This window comes from Dendrobates tinctorius, unplaced genomic scaffold (genome assembly GCF_039654945.1).
Source record: "Dendrobates tinctorius isolate UK_male_01 unplaced genomic scaffold, ASM3965494v1 ptg000551l, whole genome shotgun sequence".
Lineage (NCBI taxonomy): Eukaryota > Metazoa > Chordata > Amphibia > Anura > Dendrobatidae > Dendrobates > Dendrobates tinctorius.
In genome coordinates, this window is record NW_027362209.1 from 708330 (window position 1) to 728304 (window position 19975).

At 47.8% G+C, this 19975-nt stretch overlaps 1 protein-coding gene and 1 long non-coding RNA gene across 2 annotated transcripts; both read right to left on the reverse strand.

Moving 5' to 3' along the window:
• Positions 1 to 306: 306 nt before the first annotated feature.
• LOC141078391 (uncharacterized) lies at positions 307 to 898 on the reverse strand. The gene is made up of 3 exons (XR_012227837.1): positions 775 to 898; positions 594 to 691; positions 307 to 395 (listed from the first exon to the last, which is right to left on the reverse strand). It is a non-coding gene; the product is annotated as an uncharacterized lncRNA (long non-coding RNA).
• Positions 899 to 933: 35 nt separating this feature from the next.
• Positions 934 to 1429, reverse strand: LOC141078398 (oocyte zinc finger protein XlCOF29-like). The gene is made up of 2 exons (XM_073565137.1): positions 1288 to 1429; positions 934 to 1158 (listed from the first exon to the last, which is right to left on the reverse strand). The coding sequence occupies exons 1-2, from the start codon at positions 1363 to 1365 to the stop codon at positions 934 to 936; spliced, it is 303 nt and encodes a 100-aa protein (XP_073421238.1). The 5' UTR covers positions 1366 to 1429.
• Positions 1430 to 19975: the final 18546 nt, after the last annotated feature.

Here is a 19975-nt window from a genome sequence, read left to right on the forward strand (position 1 = left end):
TGGTGTGTGGTGTAGTGTACATCAGGTTGATCTGTGTGGTGTAGGAAACACCACACACCAACCTGACATACACTACACTACACACACCAATCTGACATACACTACATACTTTCCATAAGTTCTATAGAAAAGGGCTTTCAATGCCCAAAGTCATTTGAACAGTTTTGGGTGGAGGAGAATGTTGTGGTCTAGAGGCAAAATGGTGATCATGGTAATACGGCAGGACTACACCACCGATAAAGCAACCACAGCCGGTGACTGAGAGGAATCTGTGACGTCTCTGCATTCAGTGGTTACTACTCACCTGGGTAGTCATATGTGGGAATCTCCTCTTTACACCACTCATCACCCCTCACATATGTCTCTGTAGGATTAATATGGGTCAGATCTTCACCCTGAAACAAATATTGTAAAAGTCACAGACAGATGGAGAAGTCCCATCTATGATCAGCTCTAATCCTGCCATCTCCACCGTTCTCATTACACAAGTATAAAACATATAATACTGGTGGATAAAACAAGACTGAGCACAAGACCTTCACAGCCGTCTACACATCATAGGGGAGATCTCCTGACACCTTCTCTCCATCTACCTGAAGATCCTGAGGAGCACTGGGATCTTCTTGGTTACAGTCCTGTGGAAGAAGAGGACGGGGACATCTCTCTGGTGTTGTCCTCTTACTGGATAGATCTGGAGGAAACACATACAGGGACTGAATTCATTCTCTACATACAGATAATTATAGGCCGTGTGTATTTAGTCCTGTCTATTACCTGGAGATGTGAGGGGCTGGGGAACCTCCATTATGACGTCCTTGTACAGATCTGTGTCCTTCTAAATACTCCCACTCCTCCATGGAGAAATAGACAGCGACATCCTGACACCTTATAGGAACCTGACACATACAATGATACCGTCATCCCCCGATCCCTTCATAGTGTTACTGTATAATGTCCCAGCATTCTCAGCAGTGTCACCTCTCCAGTCAGCAGCTCAATCATCTTGTAGATGAGGTCTAGGATCTTCTGGTCATTGATGTCCTCATGGATCAGGGGGTGAGGTGGAGGCACCGTGATTGGGCTCAGGGGTCTTCCCCATCCCTCAGACACAGGGTCCTGACAGCGATCACTAGAGGTCTTCTTCACCACTGTATAATCCTGGTTATGGAGAGACACATTAATAAATCTCACTACAGACATTCCCAGAGTCCTCACCTCTCCAGTTCTGTCCATCTGTTATTCCCATAGATAAGAATGATGTAATGTGACGTCATCAGAATCTCTCACCTCTCCAGTGAGACGGAAGAGGATCTCTAGGGTGAGGTGTAGTATCCTCTCCACCATCTTGTCTCTGTCCATATCCATCCTTGATGGGTAAATCAGGAAAATTCTCTTCTGTAGAAGATCTTCACTGAGAGGATCTGATATTGTAGAGACCTGAATGAGAAGACGATGATCCGATGTAACATCATAAGAATCCTGTGTAATAATACAATTACTGGAGATAATAAGGGAAACATATGAGGAGATTTATTATCTTACAGGGTTTAGTTTTCTCCCCTGACATCTACTAATAAAACCTATATATTTAGGCCACAGACAACAAGCAGTTTCCTCCTCGGAGTCGGCAGCTGAACACGTTCCTCATAGACTCATCTTCCATAACGCTAATTCTCGTCTCATTACCGACACTGGAATCGGCATTAGCAATACTGCAGGAGATATTCATTACACGCGACATGAGAAATAACTCCTTCATGATGAGGACGACATCTTCATCTTCTACTGCGGCTCTAGAGACAGATGTGGCCAGAGTCGGTCACTGCCTCCATCCCCACCGGCCGTCTATATGAATGTTTCGCGTCTTCCCGCACTGGAATCTTCTCTCCCGTTAGATCTCAGCTCTGAGTCATACACAGAAGTTTGAGGCTTTTCTGGAAGAACAGGACAGGAGAGATCTGAGGCCGATGTCTCCATGTACAGGGTTTCCCCTCGGGATAAGAGGCTTTTCTATCCCTTTCCCCCAATTAGAGGGGACACCTGTGGATATCGGGGTCTTTACCGGCTGCAGTCCTGGGGGGATTTACTCGGTAACGTGGACGTTGGACAAACGTCACCATCAATTCCCATCAGAGTGAAGGAACATCGCTCCTCTATTCAGCTCTATGGATCCAGGATGAAATCCACTGCGGCCCCTGCAAGAAAAGAGCGAAGTCTGGTGAGACCCCCGAGGCCGGAGATTTCTACAGCTGCTCTGTGCGCACAGGACCTGTGATGAGGTCACAGGAGGGGAGGAGTCAGGGGTCACATGATCAGGGGCCTCAGTGTGTGCAGGACTCTGCTGTGCTGGTTGTCATGGTGCTGGATGAGGGGAAGTTTATGTGGGGTCAGGAGGGGTTTACATGTGAATGTAGCAGAGCCGCGTGTGTACGAGGTGTACGGAGCGGAGCCGTGTGTGTACGGAGTGTATGGAGCGGAGCCGCGTGTGTACGAGGTGTACGGAGCAGAGCCGTGTGTGTACGAGGTGTACGGAGCAGAGCCGTGTGTGTACGAGGTGTACGGAGCAGAGCCGCGTGTGTTCGAGGTGTACGGAGCAGAGCCGAGTGTGTACAAGGTGTACGGAGCAGAGCCGAGTGTGTACGAGGTGTACGGAGCGGATCCGAGTGTGTACGAGGTGTACGGAGCGAAGCCGGGTGTGTACAAGTTGTACGGAGCGGAGCTGGGTGTGTACGGGGTGTACGGAGCGGAGCCGCGTGTGTACGAGGTGTACGGAGCGGAGCCGTGTGTGTACGAGGTGTACGGAGCAGAGCCGAGTGTGTACAAGGTGTACGGAGCAGAGCCGAGTGTGTACGAGGTGTACGGAGCGGATCCGAGTGTGTACGAGGTGTACGGAGCGGAGCTGGGTGTGTACGGGGTGTACAGAGCAGAGCTGCCTGTATACGAGGTGTACGGAGCAGAGCCGCATGTGTACGGGGTGTACGGAGCGGAGCCATGTGTGTACGGGGTGTGCGGAGCGGAGCTGCCTGTATACGAGGTGTACGGAGTGGAGCCGCGTGTACGAGGTGTACGGAGTGGAGCCGCGTGTACGAGGTGTACGGAGTGGAGCCATGTGTGTACGGGGTGTACGGAGCGGAGCCATGTGTGTACGGGGTGTGCGGAGCGGAGCTGCCTGTATACGAGGTGTACGGAGTGGAGCCGCGTGTACGAGGTGTACAGAGTGGAGCCATGTGTGTACGACCCCCACTTTCAGGATGGGCACTCTCACCCTGTCTTCTACCAGTGGTACTCCTAAGGTATAACATCTATTAAGCACTTAGTCCACCCCGAGGAACGACGGATATACTCAATAGAGGAGTTGAAATGTAAATATCCCACTGCCATATTCTCTCCCTTCTAATATTGCAAGGTAAAAGCTATGGAACAAAAGTATTAGCACATCTTTCTGAATATGAATGGAGACCATCCGTGCTTAGATGGTTCACGAAATCTAATTCTCCATCTGGCCAAATAGCCACTAATTACAAATTCATCCATGCAGCTCTGGATTATGAACAATTCCAATTTCCACTAACAAAATGGCAGACTGAAGACCCCAGCATGTCCTGTGACACTATTCTGAAAGCTCTAGACCCAGCCTACACATTCCTCCCCTCAGCCCGTTTCCTAGAAATGAGATTGAAAATCTGTCACGGCTCTTACCTGACTCCACAAGAAGGTCATAGAATGGGGTTGTACACGACTTCTAAATGTTTTACATGCCATTCCCCAGAAGCCAACCTGTTTCACTGCTTGTGGGCATGCCCGGTCATTAGACTATTTTGGGAAAGAGTACGGCAATACACCGCCACACATCTGACAAACTTTGTTCCTGATGAACCCTTATGGGCCATATTTGGATACCTAAAACCAGATAATTACACCTGTTCTCCAGGGGCCTGTAAACTACTGCATTTGGTGGCGGCCGCCAGTACTAAGGCCATTTTACAGACATGGATCCACGACCATGCCCCTCCTTTCAAAATCTTTCTAGAGAAGCTGTCGTTCTCGCTTCAAATGGACTGGGTTGAGGCCTCTTTACATAAAGAGGGAAGGGTGCAGGCCTTTTTTGAAACTTGGGAAAGCTTCATCTCTCTGCTCCCACAGCACATCCAGAGCGATATTAAGACCTGTTTTCAGCCGACAGTCTGGTACCAGGAGCAACTACTACTGGGGGAGACACCTGTCCACTGATATCTCTGGGTGAACTGCTGCGGAGAGACACTTCGGGGTGTTTGGGGTGTACTTTGGTGTCAGTGGGTCCTGAACTTAAGGTTGGACACGTGCTGGGTGTCTGATGGGTAAACATTATGCTTGGTTATGACATGCCCCCCGCTTCCTTCTCCTTTTTCCCTTCCCCGGATTTTCAGGTTTGTCTTGATCTATTGTTCTGACCGATGCGATCTCTAATGAGGAGGTTTTGTTACATATGACTCAAATATTATCTGCATGGATATATGTATGAACATTTTTTTTGCATTAAATAAAACAAAGATTCAGGCTGTGTGCACACGCTGCGGATTATGTGCGGATTCATCCGCGCGGATTTTTACCTGCGGATTGCTCTGCGGTTTTGCCCTGCGGTTTTTCATCTCCTCAATGGAGGAGATTGCAAACCGCAGGAGAATCCGCAGAAAGAATTGACATGTCAATTCTTTCTGCGGATTGAAAACCGCAGATAATCCGCGCGGAAAATTCCGCACCGTCTGCACTGCGGTTTTTGATTCCCATAGGGAATCATGGTACTGTACACCGCAGCAAAAACTGCTGCGGGTCCGCAGCGGCCAAAACCGCTGCGGAACCGCAGCAAAATCCGCAGCGTGTGCACACAGCCTAAAAGAAACACAGCTGGACTCCAATGAAGGAGTAGAACCATCTCAAGGAGGATCACAGGGAAATGGACAGCATGGGACTTAGATAAGAGAGTCTGAGCAAAGGGTCTGAATACTTATGACCATGTGATATCTCAGTTTTTCTTTTTTAATAAATTAGCAAAAATGTCTACATTTCAGTCAAGATGGGGTGCAGAGTGTACATTAGGGTGACCGCAAAAAATCGATGTCGGAATTTTGTCCGTCTGGACCCCACAAAACGATTCCCCTTTCCAGATATTGAGAGAGCCAAAATTTGAGCTCGATCAAACGACGTTAACCCGTGCCGCTCGTCTCTCAAAGTTTGAAAAAATCCAAATTGAGGTATTTTAAGATTTAGGTATTTTGCATAGTCTGTTAGACTATAAAGAATGTGACAACAACATTGCAGAAATAGCCCTGACCAAATTCTCGAACCATTTGTGGTATTTGCAGAGTTGGTGGGATTATCGTTTTTTGATCCCACCATTACAGACAATGAAAAGTTGTTAATGGCTAATAAATTGCTCAGTAGCACAGATGAACCATCAGAGCACGCTAACCTACATGAGTTGATAATTTTACATAGTTATCTAATCTATTCTAGAGCTTTTGTTAAAGTAGTTTTTGAAACGTCAGAATATAATGCTCGGCATTTGCTTACAACTTGCAGGACATACTGCTTTTGTTCTTCATCTTTTGTCAGAAGGTCGATAAAAAGTCGGTTACTTCCTACCTCTTTTAATTTTTCTTTCCTAACTTTTGGATTTACAACCCTAGCGTGCTCTGATGGTTCATCTGTGCTACTGAGCAATTTATTAGCCATTAACAACTTTTCATTGTCTGTAATGGTGGGATCAAAAAACGATAATCCCACCAACTCTGCATTCAAATACCACAAATGGTTCGAAAATTTGGTCAGGGCTATTTCTGCAATGTTGTTGTCACATTCTTTATAGTCTAACAGACTATGCAAAATACCTAAATCTTAAAATACCTCAATTTGGATTTTTTCAAACTTTGAGCGACGAGCGGCAAGGGTTAACGTCGTTTGATCGAGCTCAAATTTTGGCTCTCTCAATATCTGGAAAGGGGAATCGTTTTGTGGGGTCCAGACGGACAAAATTCTGACATTTTTTCCCCCCCATATGAGATCCGGTCACCCTAGTGTACATTAATGAGAAAAAAATGAATTTTTTTAAATTCTGTACCCACTGCATATTAGGTAGCTCCACCCACCACTCTGCTGAATGTTGGTTACTAGGCAGGTTACTAGTGTTGAGCGATACCGTTCGATACTCAAAAATATCGTATCAGATGGTATCGCCCGATACGAAAAAAATATCGGGTATCGCCGATTCCGATACCGGAAGTCCCATTGAAGTCAATGGGACTTCCGGTATCAGAATTTAAAAAAGCCCTTTATTTCCTTGTTGGCTAATTCTACATAATTGAAAACAAATAAGAATCATGTAGAATGTATTGTGGGAGGTGGAGGAGACATTAAAGGCATAGTGGTTTATTCAAATCACATGGCATAGCATTAATTCCATTTTTTTTTTTCAAGACGTTCGGAGTTAAAAAGATATTGACTATGTTAACCTTTTTTATATTTTGTCAGATACTGTATGTATGTTTCACAACTTCCATGCTCTTCACCTTCTTTTGTACTTCTCCCACACTTTCTCCTTCATGATCTGCAGCAGTAGCATTTTTTTCATCAACTTTTTCTTCACCTTATTCATCTTCTTCTTCTTCATCTTCTTCCCATTAATTTTTTTTTTCCATTCTTCATATTCTTCTTATTCAGCTATTACTAATTTTCATATGCTATTTCTTCATCTTCTTCCTATTCTTCTTTTTCTTCATTTTCTTATGGTGACAGGCATTCCTGTAGTACTTATCTATAAAAGTTATAAGATTACACCTTACATTCTGCCTGTCACAAAAGATTTACAACAGGATTTGTCCACGTTCAGTTTGGCCTGCAGCAGCAGGCATTTTCCAGGGGCACCACGAGGAGGAACAGACTCACCCCCATTTACTGCTTAGTCTTCTTCTGCTTATAATTTTGATTTCTTCTATGATGATTTTTAGTCTTATGCTTAATGTTCTTCTGCTTTCTGTTCTTCTGCTTTTGCTTCTTCTGCTTCTTGTTCTTCTGTCTTTTGTTCTGTATCTTGGTGGTTGTCTTCATGTTCTTTGTCCTCTTGGTCATATTATTTAGGGTCATATTTCTGGTCTTCTTTAGTGTGGTCTTCAGGTTCGTCGTCATCAAGGTCGTCGTCATGGAGATCAATAAGGATTACCAAAGACAATTTCAAAAAGCTTGATCTTGGAAATGTAGCAGAAGGTACAAGAAGGCTGAGAAACTGGCGAGAACCAGCTGACAGTACTGGAACCCCTAGTGGCAGCAGAAGGAACAATAGCTAATGGTACTACTGAGAAACAGCTGACGGTGCTGGACCCCGGTTACTATGCAGGAGGTACCTGTGCTAGAAACCACTACCAAGGACCAGCTGACCTTGCTGGACCTCGGATACCGAGATGGAGGCACCTAGGCCAAAGGCTCTGGCGAGAACCAGCTGACAGTGTTGGCACCCGGATGGGTAGCAGAAGGAACAAGAGCCAATGGCACTACCGAGGACCAACTGACGGTGCTGGACCACGGTTACTAAGCAGAAGGTACCTGTGCTAAAAAGCACTACCAAGGACCAGCTGACAGTGCTGGACCTCGGATACCGAGATGGAGGCACCTAGGCCAAAGGCTCTGGCGAGAACCAGCTGTCAGTGCTGGCACCCAGATGGGTAGCAGAAGGAACAAGAGCCAATGGCACTACCGAGGACCAACTGACGGTGCTGGACCACAGTTACTTAGCAGAAGGTACCTGTGCTAAAAAGCACTACCAAGGACCAGCTGACGGTGCTTGACCTCGGATACCGAGATGGAGGCACCTAGGCCAAAGGATCTGGCGAGAACCAGCTGACAGTGCTGGAACCCGGGTGGGTAGCAGAAGGTACCCATCCAAAGCAAAGTAGCCAGGCCGCAAGCCGGCCGCAGTTACCAAAACCAACAGTCCTACAGGGGGTCCATGTCCCATTGGCACTACGGATCCAGCCTTCAGTGCCAGTTCCCGCAGCCCACATAGGAGTCACCTAAACTGCAGGCACCGTAGAGTCGGCTAACCCGGCCGCAAGACGACAGGACAACGGATTGTTGGTATAGTGACCTTGACACTACCCGGAAACAGCTGGTGTGCTGGAACCAGGCTGGGCAACAGGGAGTACCCGTGCCAAAGACACTGCCGAGCACCAACTGGCGTTGTTGGAACCCAGGGAAAATCATGGTGAAGGCCGAGGCCTACTTGGTGGCAGTTTTAGATTGTTTGTAGGCTACAACAGACTGTCAATGTGCTCCAATTAGGCATCTGTTTCCACTGTTTCCAGGATTTCACGTGACCACCAACACCGCTAGTTTATGCGTACAGTAGCCGTCTGCCCAATCCACACGTGTTCCTGTGTTACTGGGGTTCTGTAATGTCAGCAGATCCCCTGATGTGTGTCTGCCAATGTCTCCTGCTCTGTCCACCTTCCCACCACTTGCAGTGGGAAGGTGAACAGCGCAGGAGACAGTGCCGGACACACATTGGGGGATCTGCTCACGTAACAGAACACCAGGAACACAGGAACAAGTGTGGAATGCGTGGACGGCAACTGTGAGCAGGAACTGGCGGTGTTGGAGGTCAGGGGAAATACTAGAGACAGAGTGGAGACAGAGGCCAAATCAGAGAATGTTTAAATCAGAAGTAGTTACAATTTGGAGGCAGCAGCAGTTTGCCCTCCACACAGCAGGGGATCAGATGACGTTACTGACCCCGACTTTCACATGAACGAGTGTTTTTTTCTGTGTGGACAGCACTTCCGAGCAACAACTGACGATGTTGGAGCCCAGGGATAGTCATTTTGTAGGCTGAGGTCTACTTGGGGGCAGTTTAAGATAAGACGTTGTTAGAATTTGGAGGCAGCAGGAGAGTTTGCCGTACACAGCAGGGAATCAGCAGACGTTACCGAACCCCACTTTCACATGAACAAGTGTTTTTTTCTGTGTGGACAGCACTTCCGAGCACCAACTGGCGTTGTTGGAGCCCAGGGACAATCATGGTGTAGGCCAAGGCCTACTTGGTGGCAGTTTTAGATTGTTTGTAGGCTACAACAGACTGTCAACGTGCTCCAATTAGGCAGCTGTCCCACTCTGTTTCCAGGATTTCACGTGACCACCAACACCGCCAGTTTATGCGTACAGCAGCCGTTTGCCCAATCCACATGTGTTCCTGTGTTACTGGGGTTCTGTAATGTCAGCAGATCCCCTGATGTGTGTCTGCCAATGTCTCCTGCTCTGTCCATATTCCCACCACTTGCAGTGGGAAGGTGGACAGCGCAGGAGACAGTGCCGGACACACATTGGGGGATCTGCTCACATAACAGAACACCAGGAACACAGGAACAAGTGTGGAATGAGTGGACGGCAACTGTGAGCAGGAACTGGCGGTGTTGGAGGTCAGGGGAAATACTAGAGACAGAGTGGAGACAGAGGCCAAATCAGAGAATTTTTAAATCAGAAGTAGTTACAATTTGGAGGCAGCAGCAGTTTGCCCTCCACACAGCAGGGGATCAGCTGACGTTACTGACCCCCACTTTCACATGAACGAGTGTTTTTTTCTGTGTGGACAGCACTTCCGAGCAACAACTGACGATGCTGGAGCCCAGGGATAGTCATTTTGTAGGCTGAGGCCTACTTGGAGGCAGTTTAAGATAAGACGTTGTTAGAATTTGGAGGGAGCAGTACACTTTGCCATACACACAGCAGGGGATCAGCTGACGTTACCGAACCCCACTTACACATGAGCGAGTGTTTTGTCTGTGTGGACAGTACTTCTGAGCACCAACTGGCGGTGTCGGAGCCCAGGGAAAATCAGGTAGTAGGCTGAAGCCTACTTGGTGGCAGTTTTCGATTGTTTCTACACTACTACTAACTGTCAATGTACTCCAATTAGGCCTCTGGCTTCACTCTGTTTCGAGTATTTCCTCTGGCTTCCAACCACGCCAGTTGCTGCTCTGAAATGCCGTCTGCACAACCAACACTTGTTCCTGTGTTACTGGGGTTCTGTAACACCAGCTTCTCCCTAGAGGTGAGTCAGGCAATGTCTCCTGCTCTGTCCACTTTTCCACTACAAGTAGTGGGAATGTAGACAAAGCAGGAGACATTGCCGGACTCACCTCTGGAGATGAGCAGATGTTACAGGACCCAGGTAACACAGGAACAAGTGTTGATTGTGCAGACGGCACTTGAGAGCACAAACAGGCGGTGTTGTAGGCCGGAGGAAATACTCAAAACAGAGTGGAGACAGAGGGCAAATCAGAGAACATATTAAATCAGAGGTAGTCAGAAGTTGTAGGCAGCAGGAGAGTTTGGCGTACACACAGCAGGGGATCAGCTGACGTTACCGAACCCCACTTACACATGAGCGAGTGTTTTGTCTGTGCGTACAGCACTTCTAAGCACCAACTGGCGGTGTCGGAGCCCAGGGAAAATCAGGTAGTAGGCCGAGGCCTACTTGGAGCCAGGTGTAAATCTGAGGTACTTTGAGTTTGGAGGGAGCAGGACACTTTGCCATACACACAGTAGGGGATGAGCTGACGTTACCAAACCCCACTTACACATGAGCGAGTGTTTTGTCTGTGTTGACAGCACTTCTGAGCAACAATGGGCGTTGCTGTAGCCCAGGAAATAAAGTTCAGGTCATAGAAACATGAACGCAACAGGAGACCGGGATCCTGTTGCCAGCCAATTATTTATTCTGGAAGAGGACTGGCAAATTCAGGTGAGTTCCAGGCCTTGTTCATTTTCACAAAAGTAAGCCGGTCAACATTATCGGCGGATAGTCACATGCGACAGTCTGTTACCACACCACCTGCAGCACTAAAGACACATTCCGATAATACACTGGCAGCAGGGCAAGCCAGCACCTCCAATGCATACTGGCTAAGCTCTGGCCATGTATCCAGCTTAGAGACCCAATACTTGAACAGGGAAGAGCCGTCTGGGAGTACACTAACAGGGCAAGACAAGTAGTCTGTCACCATCTGACGGAAACGTTGCCTCCTGCTGACTGGAGCCGTCTGTGATGGTGTAGCCGTTTGTGGCGGTCCCACAAAACTTTTCCACATTTGGGCCATACTGGCCTTGCCTTGTCCTGCGGCACTGCCTCTGCTACCTCTTTGTGCAGAGCTTCCTCCACTGCCTCTACCCACATGGCTGCTTTGAAAAGCACTACCAGCAACACTTGCGGGGGGGAATGGAGAACATGATGGCCTGCACAAGTGTTTCTTGGTACTCCCGCATTTTACGCTCCCGGTTCAACTGTGGTATGAGGCTTTGTAAGTTGTCCCGGTAGCGAGGATCTAAGAGGGTGTACACCCAATAATCAGCCGTGTGGAGAATGTTGGCGATGCGGCGGTCATTTAACAAGCACTGCAGCATGAAATCAACCATGTGCTGCAGACTGCCAACTCGACCGGAAACTCTGTCCCCAGCTTGAGGCAGCATCTTAGCCTGCTCAGCATCACCCCACCCTCGCTGTACACACTGACTACTAGAGCCTTGTGTACCTCCCTCCTCTGGAGAGATGTGTTCCTCCTCCTCCATTGACTCCTCGTCATCCTCATCACTAAGTGTCCCCTGCCTGGGCCTTTGTGTGGAAGCACGTTGCGCAGACTTGCCAGAAGCAGATGGCATTTCTGACTCCTCATCCTCGACCTCTTCAAAAACCTCCTCACTTAGTGCTTGCAAGGTTTTTTGAAGCAGACAGATAAGGGGGACAGTCATGCTGACTAGTGCATCATCTGCACTGGCCATCCGCGTGGAGTCATCGAAGGCACGCAAAACTTGGCAGATGTCCCTCATAGTGGCCCACTCAGTGGTGGTGAAGTGTGTCCGGCGCACAGTGCGACTTGTTTGCGCCTGATGCAGCTGGTACTCCATTACTGCTGCCTGCTGCTCATACAACCGCTCCAACATATGTAACATTGAATTCCACCTGGTGGGGAGGTCACATATGATGCGATGTTCTGGCAGACGGAATCGGCGTTGCAGAGATGCAATGCGCGATCTTGCCATGCTGGAACGCCGCAAGTGAGCACACTCTAGACGAACCTTGTGCAGCAGTGCATCAAGATCCGGATAGTCCCTCAGAAAGCTCTGCACGACCAAATTGAGCACGTGTGCCAGACATGGTATGTGAGTGAGGTTGCCTAGGCCCAGAGCTGCCACTAGATTTCGGCCATTGTCACTCACTACCAAACCTGGCTGGAGATTCGCTGGCACAAACCACACATCGCTCTCCTGCTTGATGGCATTCCAGAGCTCCTGTGCTGTGTGGCTCCGATTCCCCAAAGAAATTAATTTAAGGATGGCCTGTTGACGTTTGGCCACACCTGTGCTCATATCTGGCCTAACAGGCTCATGCAGTGCTGATTCCGAGGAACTAGAGTAGGAGGAGGACTCAATATGTACAGACTGCATTCCTGCAATCCTTGGAGTTGGCAGAATACGTACAGAGCCACTCTCCAGATCTGTACCCGGCTCCACAACATTGACCCAATGGGCAGTGAGGGAAAGGTATCGTCCCTGTCCATGGCTACTGGTCCATGCATCGGTGGTCAGGTGGACCTTGCTACTGACGGCGTTTAGTAGCGCATTTTTAATTTTTCCCTCCACATGCTTTTGCAGGGCAGGGACGGCTTGCCTGCTGAAATAAAAGGGGCTGGGCACATTGTATTGTGGAACTGCCAATGACATCAAGTTCCGGAAGGTGTCAGTCTCCTCCAGCCTGAATGACATAGCATCTCAAGGGCCAGTAGTTTGGCAATGCCGGCATTCAGAGCCAGTGCTCGGGGATGGTTTGCCAAGTATGGCCGCTTTTTCTCCCATGCCTGTGCTACCGATTGCTGGTGAGTGGCCTGGGAATGTGCTGATGACTGAGAACGTGGTTCAGTGGGTGGAATTTCACTGGGTCTCTGGACAACAGTGGCAGAGGTTCTTCCTTGGCGTTCCAGTGAGGAAGCCGAACCAGCTGTGTGTGAGCTGGAGGAAGAGGCCCCAACACGAGCTGAAGAGGTGGTAGGTGCTGCTGAAGGTTGGCCTACATCTTCAGTGTGTCTGTGTAACTCCACCTCGTGCTTGGTACGCACATGTTTCCACATATTTGTGGTATTGAGGTTGCTCACATTTTTCCCTCGTTTAACTTTCTGATGACAGAGCTTGCATTTGACAAAGCAAATGTCATCTGCAACTGTGTCAAAAAAAGACCACGCACTGCAAGTCCTGGGAGCGCCCGTTTTCTGTTTTGGAAGAGGATTGCTCCTCACGGGTGCCAAAGTGGAGGCTACAGGCAACCAAGTCTGCCCCCGCCCTCTCCCTCCTCTTTTGGCCGTTCGGAGAATCTCTTCCTCAGAGCTGCTCCCACCACCTTCCTGTGGCTGATGCCATGATGGGTCAAGGACCTCATCATCTCCACTCCCCTCTTCAAGCACCGGCTGGTCCTGGGTTGTCTCGCCAGCACCGTATGCACCAGAAATTGGCAACTGAGTCTCATCATCAGATGAGCACTGAGGTGTGCTGACAATAGGCACTGGCCCACCCGCCTCTTCAGATTCAGAGGGACAAAGCAGTTGCGCATCACTGCATACTCCCTCTTCTTCACGTTCTAGAATGCTGCTTGGCTGGCCACCTCTTTCCAAGCCAACAGATTCTGAGAACAGAAGTAAAGATTGAGATGGCTCCTGTCCAGGGCTCTCAGACTGCCTGGGCAATTTGGCAGGTGGTGAAGAGACAGATGGTTGCTCTTAAGTGCTCTGGCCCTGGGAGGATGCGGAAGTCATTGAAGTGGATGCGTTAGCTGCCATCCATCCGACAACGGCTTCAATTTGTTAGTCACGCAGCAGTGGGGTACGGCGAGGTCCTACAAAGCTGTGCATGAAGGACTGTTGCCTGGTAAAAGTGGGGGGTGCCGGGTCACTGGTGGCCGCAGCAGACACGAATCCCCACGTCCTCTCCCTGCTAAAACTCCGGCCACGACCACGTGCCTTACTCCCTGCCTTCTTCATCTTGGTAGACTGATAAAGATAGGCAGAAAAGTAAAAAAGGGGGGGCTTAGTGTTCTTATTCCTGAACACCTGCTAACCAGTATAAGAAACACTAATTTGGCTAAGAGTGTGTGTACTACACTTTAATATGATCTAATGTGGCCTACACAACTCTAAAGTGGAGTGTTTGGTGAACTTTATTTCCTTTTTTTTGGGGGGGGGAAATAAAAGGATGTTACCAAGGTTTGAAAGCTATAGTATCACAAACTTTTTGGAGCGATTACAATGCAGGAAGCTAACCTACAATGCAATTGATGAGGCTCCAAAAAATAGGGTGATACTAGTCTGGCTGGCCCTGAAGGGCACAAGCCAGCAAAAAGGCTCCTCTATCTAATCCTATATAGTGTTTGCAACCAACCAATGACAATGGATCCGGATGGAAGCACACTAATATAGGAGCAAAAATCTGGACAAATTAGCTGCAAAAAAAGGACTATGTATGAGGCAGTGACGCACGCTGAGCGGACAACAACCAGCGGTGGCTGTAGAACACACTGCAAAGTGAGCTGCACTCACACACAGAGAGACCTATCAGACAGCCAAAAACAGTGCAGAGAAATGGGCTATAGCACTGAAAGGCTGCTGAAAGGCTCCGCTGTCCACTCCTTTAGTGTTTGCAACCAACGTATATGGATACGTATGGAAGCACACTATACAGGAGAAAAAAAAAGCAGCAATAAAAGAAAAATGTGTATGAGGCAGAGACACACGCTGGGCGGCCTACAAGCAGACGTGCCTGCAGGACACACTACACAGCGTGGGTCTGCACTCACACAGCCCTTGCAGACAGCTATTAAAACAGCGCTGCTGGGCTAAAAAAATGCTACAGTGGTGGATTATGTAGCCTGGGTAGAGCAATAGATATGTTTGATGATCACTATTTCTAACTGTCCCTCACAGTCTTCAACAGTAGCCTGTCCCTAACTGAATTCATAGCAGAGTGAACCCGAAATGGCGGCTGCTGCGGTTTTTATAGTGCATCATGACATCATTTCAGCAGCCAATCACAGCCATGCCAGTAGTTAACATGCCTACATGCCTAACAGGATGTGCCCACACTTCTGAGGATCCCCATTGGCTGAATCAAATCGAGCGGGCTCCTAGCATTATGGGAACTTCCGATTCCGGTATTCGATACGAAAAAAGTATCGGAACTAAGTATCGGAATTCCGATACAGCGAATATCGGCCGATACCCGATACTTGCGGTATCGGAATGCTCAACACTACAGGTTACTCGTCCGTAAACGTGTGCCTCTGTGCTTGTGTGCTTTACTGTGTATGGCCGGTTTTGTCCCCTGACTTTTGCCTCTGTGTTCTGCTTTGTACTGCTCTGTCCCTCCTGGTTATCTGATCCTCTTGGCTTGTCTCTGTTTACTCTTTGTCTTGTCCCTAGGTACTGCGCACTCGTCTGGCTTTTGACCCTTGGCTCTCCTTGACCACATTTACTGTCTTTGCCCTGCGCTCTGTGTGCTCAGTTGCCTTCCCTGCACTCACGTGTGGTGACTCTGCCCCCTGGTCACGTGATCGCTTAGTGCCAGGTCCTGTGCTTCCTGCACTAGCCTCAGGTCCTTGCGCAATCCATGCCTTCTGCCTGCACTACCTGCGCTCATTCATGTACCCCCTGACAGCATTCCCTAGGCAGCGCCAGTGACACCTTAGGTGTCATTATATCACGTCAAGGAAACTTACAGTCAGAGTAAGTGAACATGTCTTGAACATCAACAATTCTAAAAAGTTTGAAGGCCTGACTCAATTAAAACCCTTGCCGAGACATTTTTATTATTATTATTATTACTATTTATTTATATAGCACCATTGATTCCATGGTGCTGTACATGAGAAGGTGTTACATACAAATTACAGATATCACTTACAGTAAACAAACTAACAATGACAGACTGATACAGGGGGCGAGAGGACCCTGCCCTTTCGGGCTTACATGCTACAGGATGGTGGGGAAGGAGACAGTAGGTTGGTGGGTTGCAGCAGTTTCGGTGTTGGTTGAGGTGAGATCACCGGTAGTGGTGAGAGAGAAGGAGGTAGCGGGGTCATTGCAGGCTGTAGGCCTTCTTGAAGAGGTGGGTTTTCAGGTTCCGTCTGAAGGTTCCAAATGTGGTTGATAGTCGGACTTGTTGGGGCAAAGAATTCCAGAAAATAGGGGATATTCGGGAGAAGTCTTGGAGGCGGTTGTGTGAGGAGCGAATAAGTGTGGAGGAGAGAAGGAGGTCTTGCGAGGACCGGAGATTACGTGAGGGAAGGTATTGGGAGATTAGTTCAGAGACATATGGGGGAGACAGGTTATAGATGGCCTTGTAGGTCAGTATTAGTAATTTTAACTGGATACGCTGAGGGAAAGGGAGCCAGTGAAGAGATTTGCAGAGGGGAGAAGCGGAGGAGTAGCGAGGAGAGAGATGAATTAGTCAGGCGGCAGAGTTAAGGATGGACTGGAGAGGTGCGAGGGTGTTACCAGGGAGACCACAGAAAAGGATGTTGCAGTAGTCGAGGCGGGAGATGATGAGGGCATGCACAAGCATTTTAGTAGACTGAGGGTTGAGGAAAGGACGGATTCTGGAAATATTTTTGAGCTGGAGGCGACAGGAGGTAGTAAGAGCTTGGATGTGCGGTTTGAAGGACAGGGCAGAGTCAATGATTACTCCGAGGCAGCGGACTTCCGGTACTGGGGAAAGTGTGATGTCATTAATTTTTATAGCTAGGTTGGGTAAGGAAGATCTGAGAGATGGAGGAAAGATGATGAGTTCAGATTTGTCCACATTGAGCTTGAGGAAGCGAGAGAAGAAGGAGGATATGGCTGATAGACACTCTGGGATTCTGGACAGCAGTGAGGTGACTTCTGGGCCAGAGAGGTAGATCTGGGTGTCATCAGCATAAAGGTGGTAGTGGAATCCGTGGGACTTTATGAGTTGCCCCAGACCAAGTGTATAGACTGAGAAGAGTAGGGGTCCTAAAACAGAGCCTTGGGGGACTCCAACAGAGAGAGACATTTCAAGACAACACATAACTGTGATTCCAGCTTACTACGTGTCTCTGGCATCGATAGAGTCCTGGTTACCAATAGGGGTGGCGACTGGAAAAAGATCTTTTCACTAAGGATGGGCAAACCTGATCTGTAAAGTTCTGGACCCGTACCGAACACATAGTATTCATTCACAAGGTCCCGAAAACGGGTTTCCATGGTTAACCCGCGTTTCAGTTCAGGTCCAAGGCCTGTAATAGCATAAAACTAATAATAAACATTATACTTACCTGTCCTGCGATGCGTCCTCCAATCCCACTGTCTCCTGGCCGCATCTGCTTCCGGGGCCGCGCATTAACTTCCAGCGGTATTCACTAAACTCAGCAGTCTTCGGCTTTTTCCGTCAGTGTTTGTGCAGTGACGTCAGGGTTCACCCCAGTTCATGGCTGACGTCAACGCATGAACACTATCGACGACGGCCAAAAATTGCCGAATAGTGGAGTGAATAACCCGGATGTTAATGAGAGGCCCCGGAAGTAGATGCGGTCGGAATACAGCGAGACGGGAGGATGCATCGCTTGACCAGTAAATATAATTATAAAGTTTATTATTAATTTTATGCTTTGTTTTACAGCCCCCCCATCCCATTTCTGTAAAGTCCAAGCTCTGGGTTCGGACGCAAGTTCACATCTTCTCCGGCTCAGAGCTCGAACTTTACAAAAAAACTCGGGGGAACCCACCGATCCCGATCATCGGGGAGTTCGCCCATCACTACTGGTCACAATTAGAGACTAAATGGATCCGGCAATTAAATACCTTACGTCCAAATGGTGTAAATGAAGTTCTCAGCTTCTCCCCTTTCCTATAGGGGGTTTGGTAGAATTCGTTCTCTACACTCTTTATTACATAAAACAGTTTTATCTGATTTCAATGTGTCTTATTTGTTTTTTATTTCCTCATAAGACAATGGTCAAAAGATCGCCGATCTGCACTTTACTCTCCTATGGTGACGATCCTCTAGACATCCGGACAGTCAGGAATATTGGATCCCATCTGTGTCTCCCCACTATTCTAACAATGGACGCTCTCTCCGCGATCATTTACTCCTCTATACGGTTATTACGGGGAATGACTCTGTGATGACTTTTCTTCTGGGAGAGACACAGATCACATGTGGCTAATATTGCTGTGTGAATATAAACTTATATTTTTCTGAACATTTTTTTTCTACTTTTGGCATTGTGAAGATATACAGCATTGTATCTTAATTAACCAGATGACTATTTTTAGCAGACGAAGAATAATAGAATGTTATCTGTATGTTGGCTTTCAAATTTAATTGTAGATTTCTGGTTGGTCAAGAAAACAGACTTTTGTTTGTGTAAGCCGGTAATATTGACTTTTACTGTGCGCTTATTCTTGATCACTCACATCTGCTATACTCACTTTTCTTTTCTGTCCTGTCTAGTCAGTGTGGGTCCCATCATTTGCTCAGTCTATTTTTCTGCCTGCGCTTGTGTTTCATCTTGTCTCACCGACAAAATATGTTTTTGATCGTGTGTTATTCCCCTTTATGTTTGGCGGTATAATGATAAAGCATTGTTTTTTACCTCGTTTTTTATTTATTTTTTACTGTGTTCACTGAAGGGGTCAACTAGTCTGACAGTTTTATAGGTCGGGTCGTTACGTATGCGGCGATACTAAATATGTGTACTTTTACTGATTTTTTTACATAAAGAAATATATTTACTTGAAAAATATAATGCTCAAAAAATATAGGGAACACTTTATTTTTTTGAGCAGTATATTTATTTATTTTTTCTTTATTTAAGAATTTAAAAATATTTTTACACAGTATAATTTTTTTTTTTACTTTGTCCCAGGATGGGACATCACTATATAGTTTCAGATCGCTGATCTGACACTTTGCGGAACACTTTGTAGTAGGTAGTGCAGGAGGCTCTCAGCAGGCACTGACAAACCACCTCCCTGAAGGACCCCGTGGCCATCTTGGATCCGGGGGCCAGCAGGGAGGAGGCCCTCAGAACAATGCAATCACATTGCGTTGTTCTGAGGGTCTCAGGGAAGCACGCAAGGAGCCCTCTCCCTGCGCGATGCTTCCCTATGCCACCAGAACGCTGCAAACATGTTTGATCACAGTGCGCCGGGAGTTAAAGTTTTAAGAGTGGTTCGTGATCACTCCTGGCACTTAGTGCCTGGTGTCACCTGTGATAATCAGCTGAAATCCAGCCACAATCAGCCTCGCTACCCCCGTGAGCGCGGCTGATCGCGTATGACGTACTATTCCCTTCCATGGGCATTAAGGCCATGGGCACATGGACATTATAGTACGTCATACGTCAGAAAGGGGTTAAGTGGGCCTTGGAGCCCCTACGTTATTATTTGCTCAGTCGACTATTTCGTTTTGTGAAAGATGATTCACCCTTGGTATAGATGAGGAATGCCAAGGAGAGGAATGCTCAGGTCACCAGATGCTTTCTTTCCAAGCAGAATTTTAATCTCAGCATTGAACATCGGGCGGGGAAATCGCTGGTAAATACGATGTGGATGGAGTCCTATTAGACCTGCTGGAGTGCCTTGTAGTCACAGCAGGACACCTGTGAGTCACAAAGCAAAATAAAAGTAAGCATGGAGCTGGTCAAGCTATTTGGTTAAGGCATTGTTCAGGAAAACCCAGTATGTTCTTTCATTTTTGAAACGGACTACAGGAAGGTAGCGAGCAGTCCGTTTCCTCCAGACCGGGTCTTGCAAGTGGCCCATGGCCACAGATTCCAGGTTAAAACCCCTGCAGCAATAGTTTGGGTGTGCCAGTTTGGAATTTGCCACTTGCAGAGCAGTCGGATCTGCAGAAGCTCAGTCTGTGTGAGATAACACAGAGCCAACAGAGT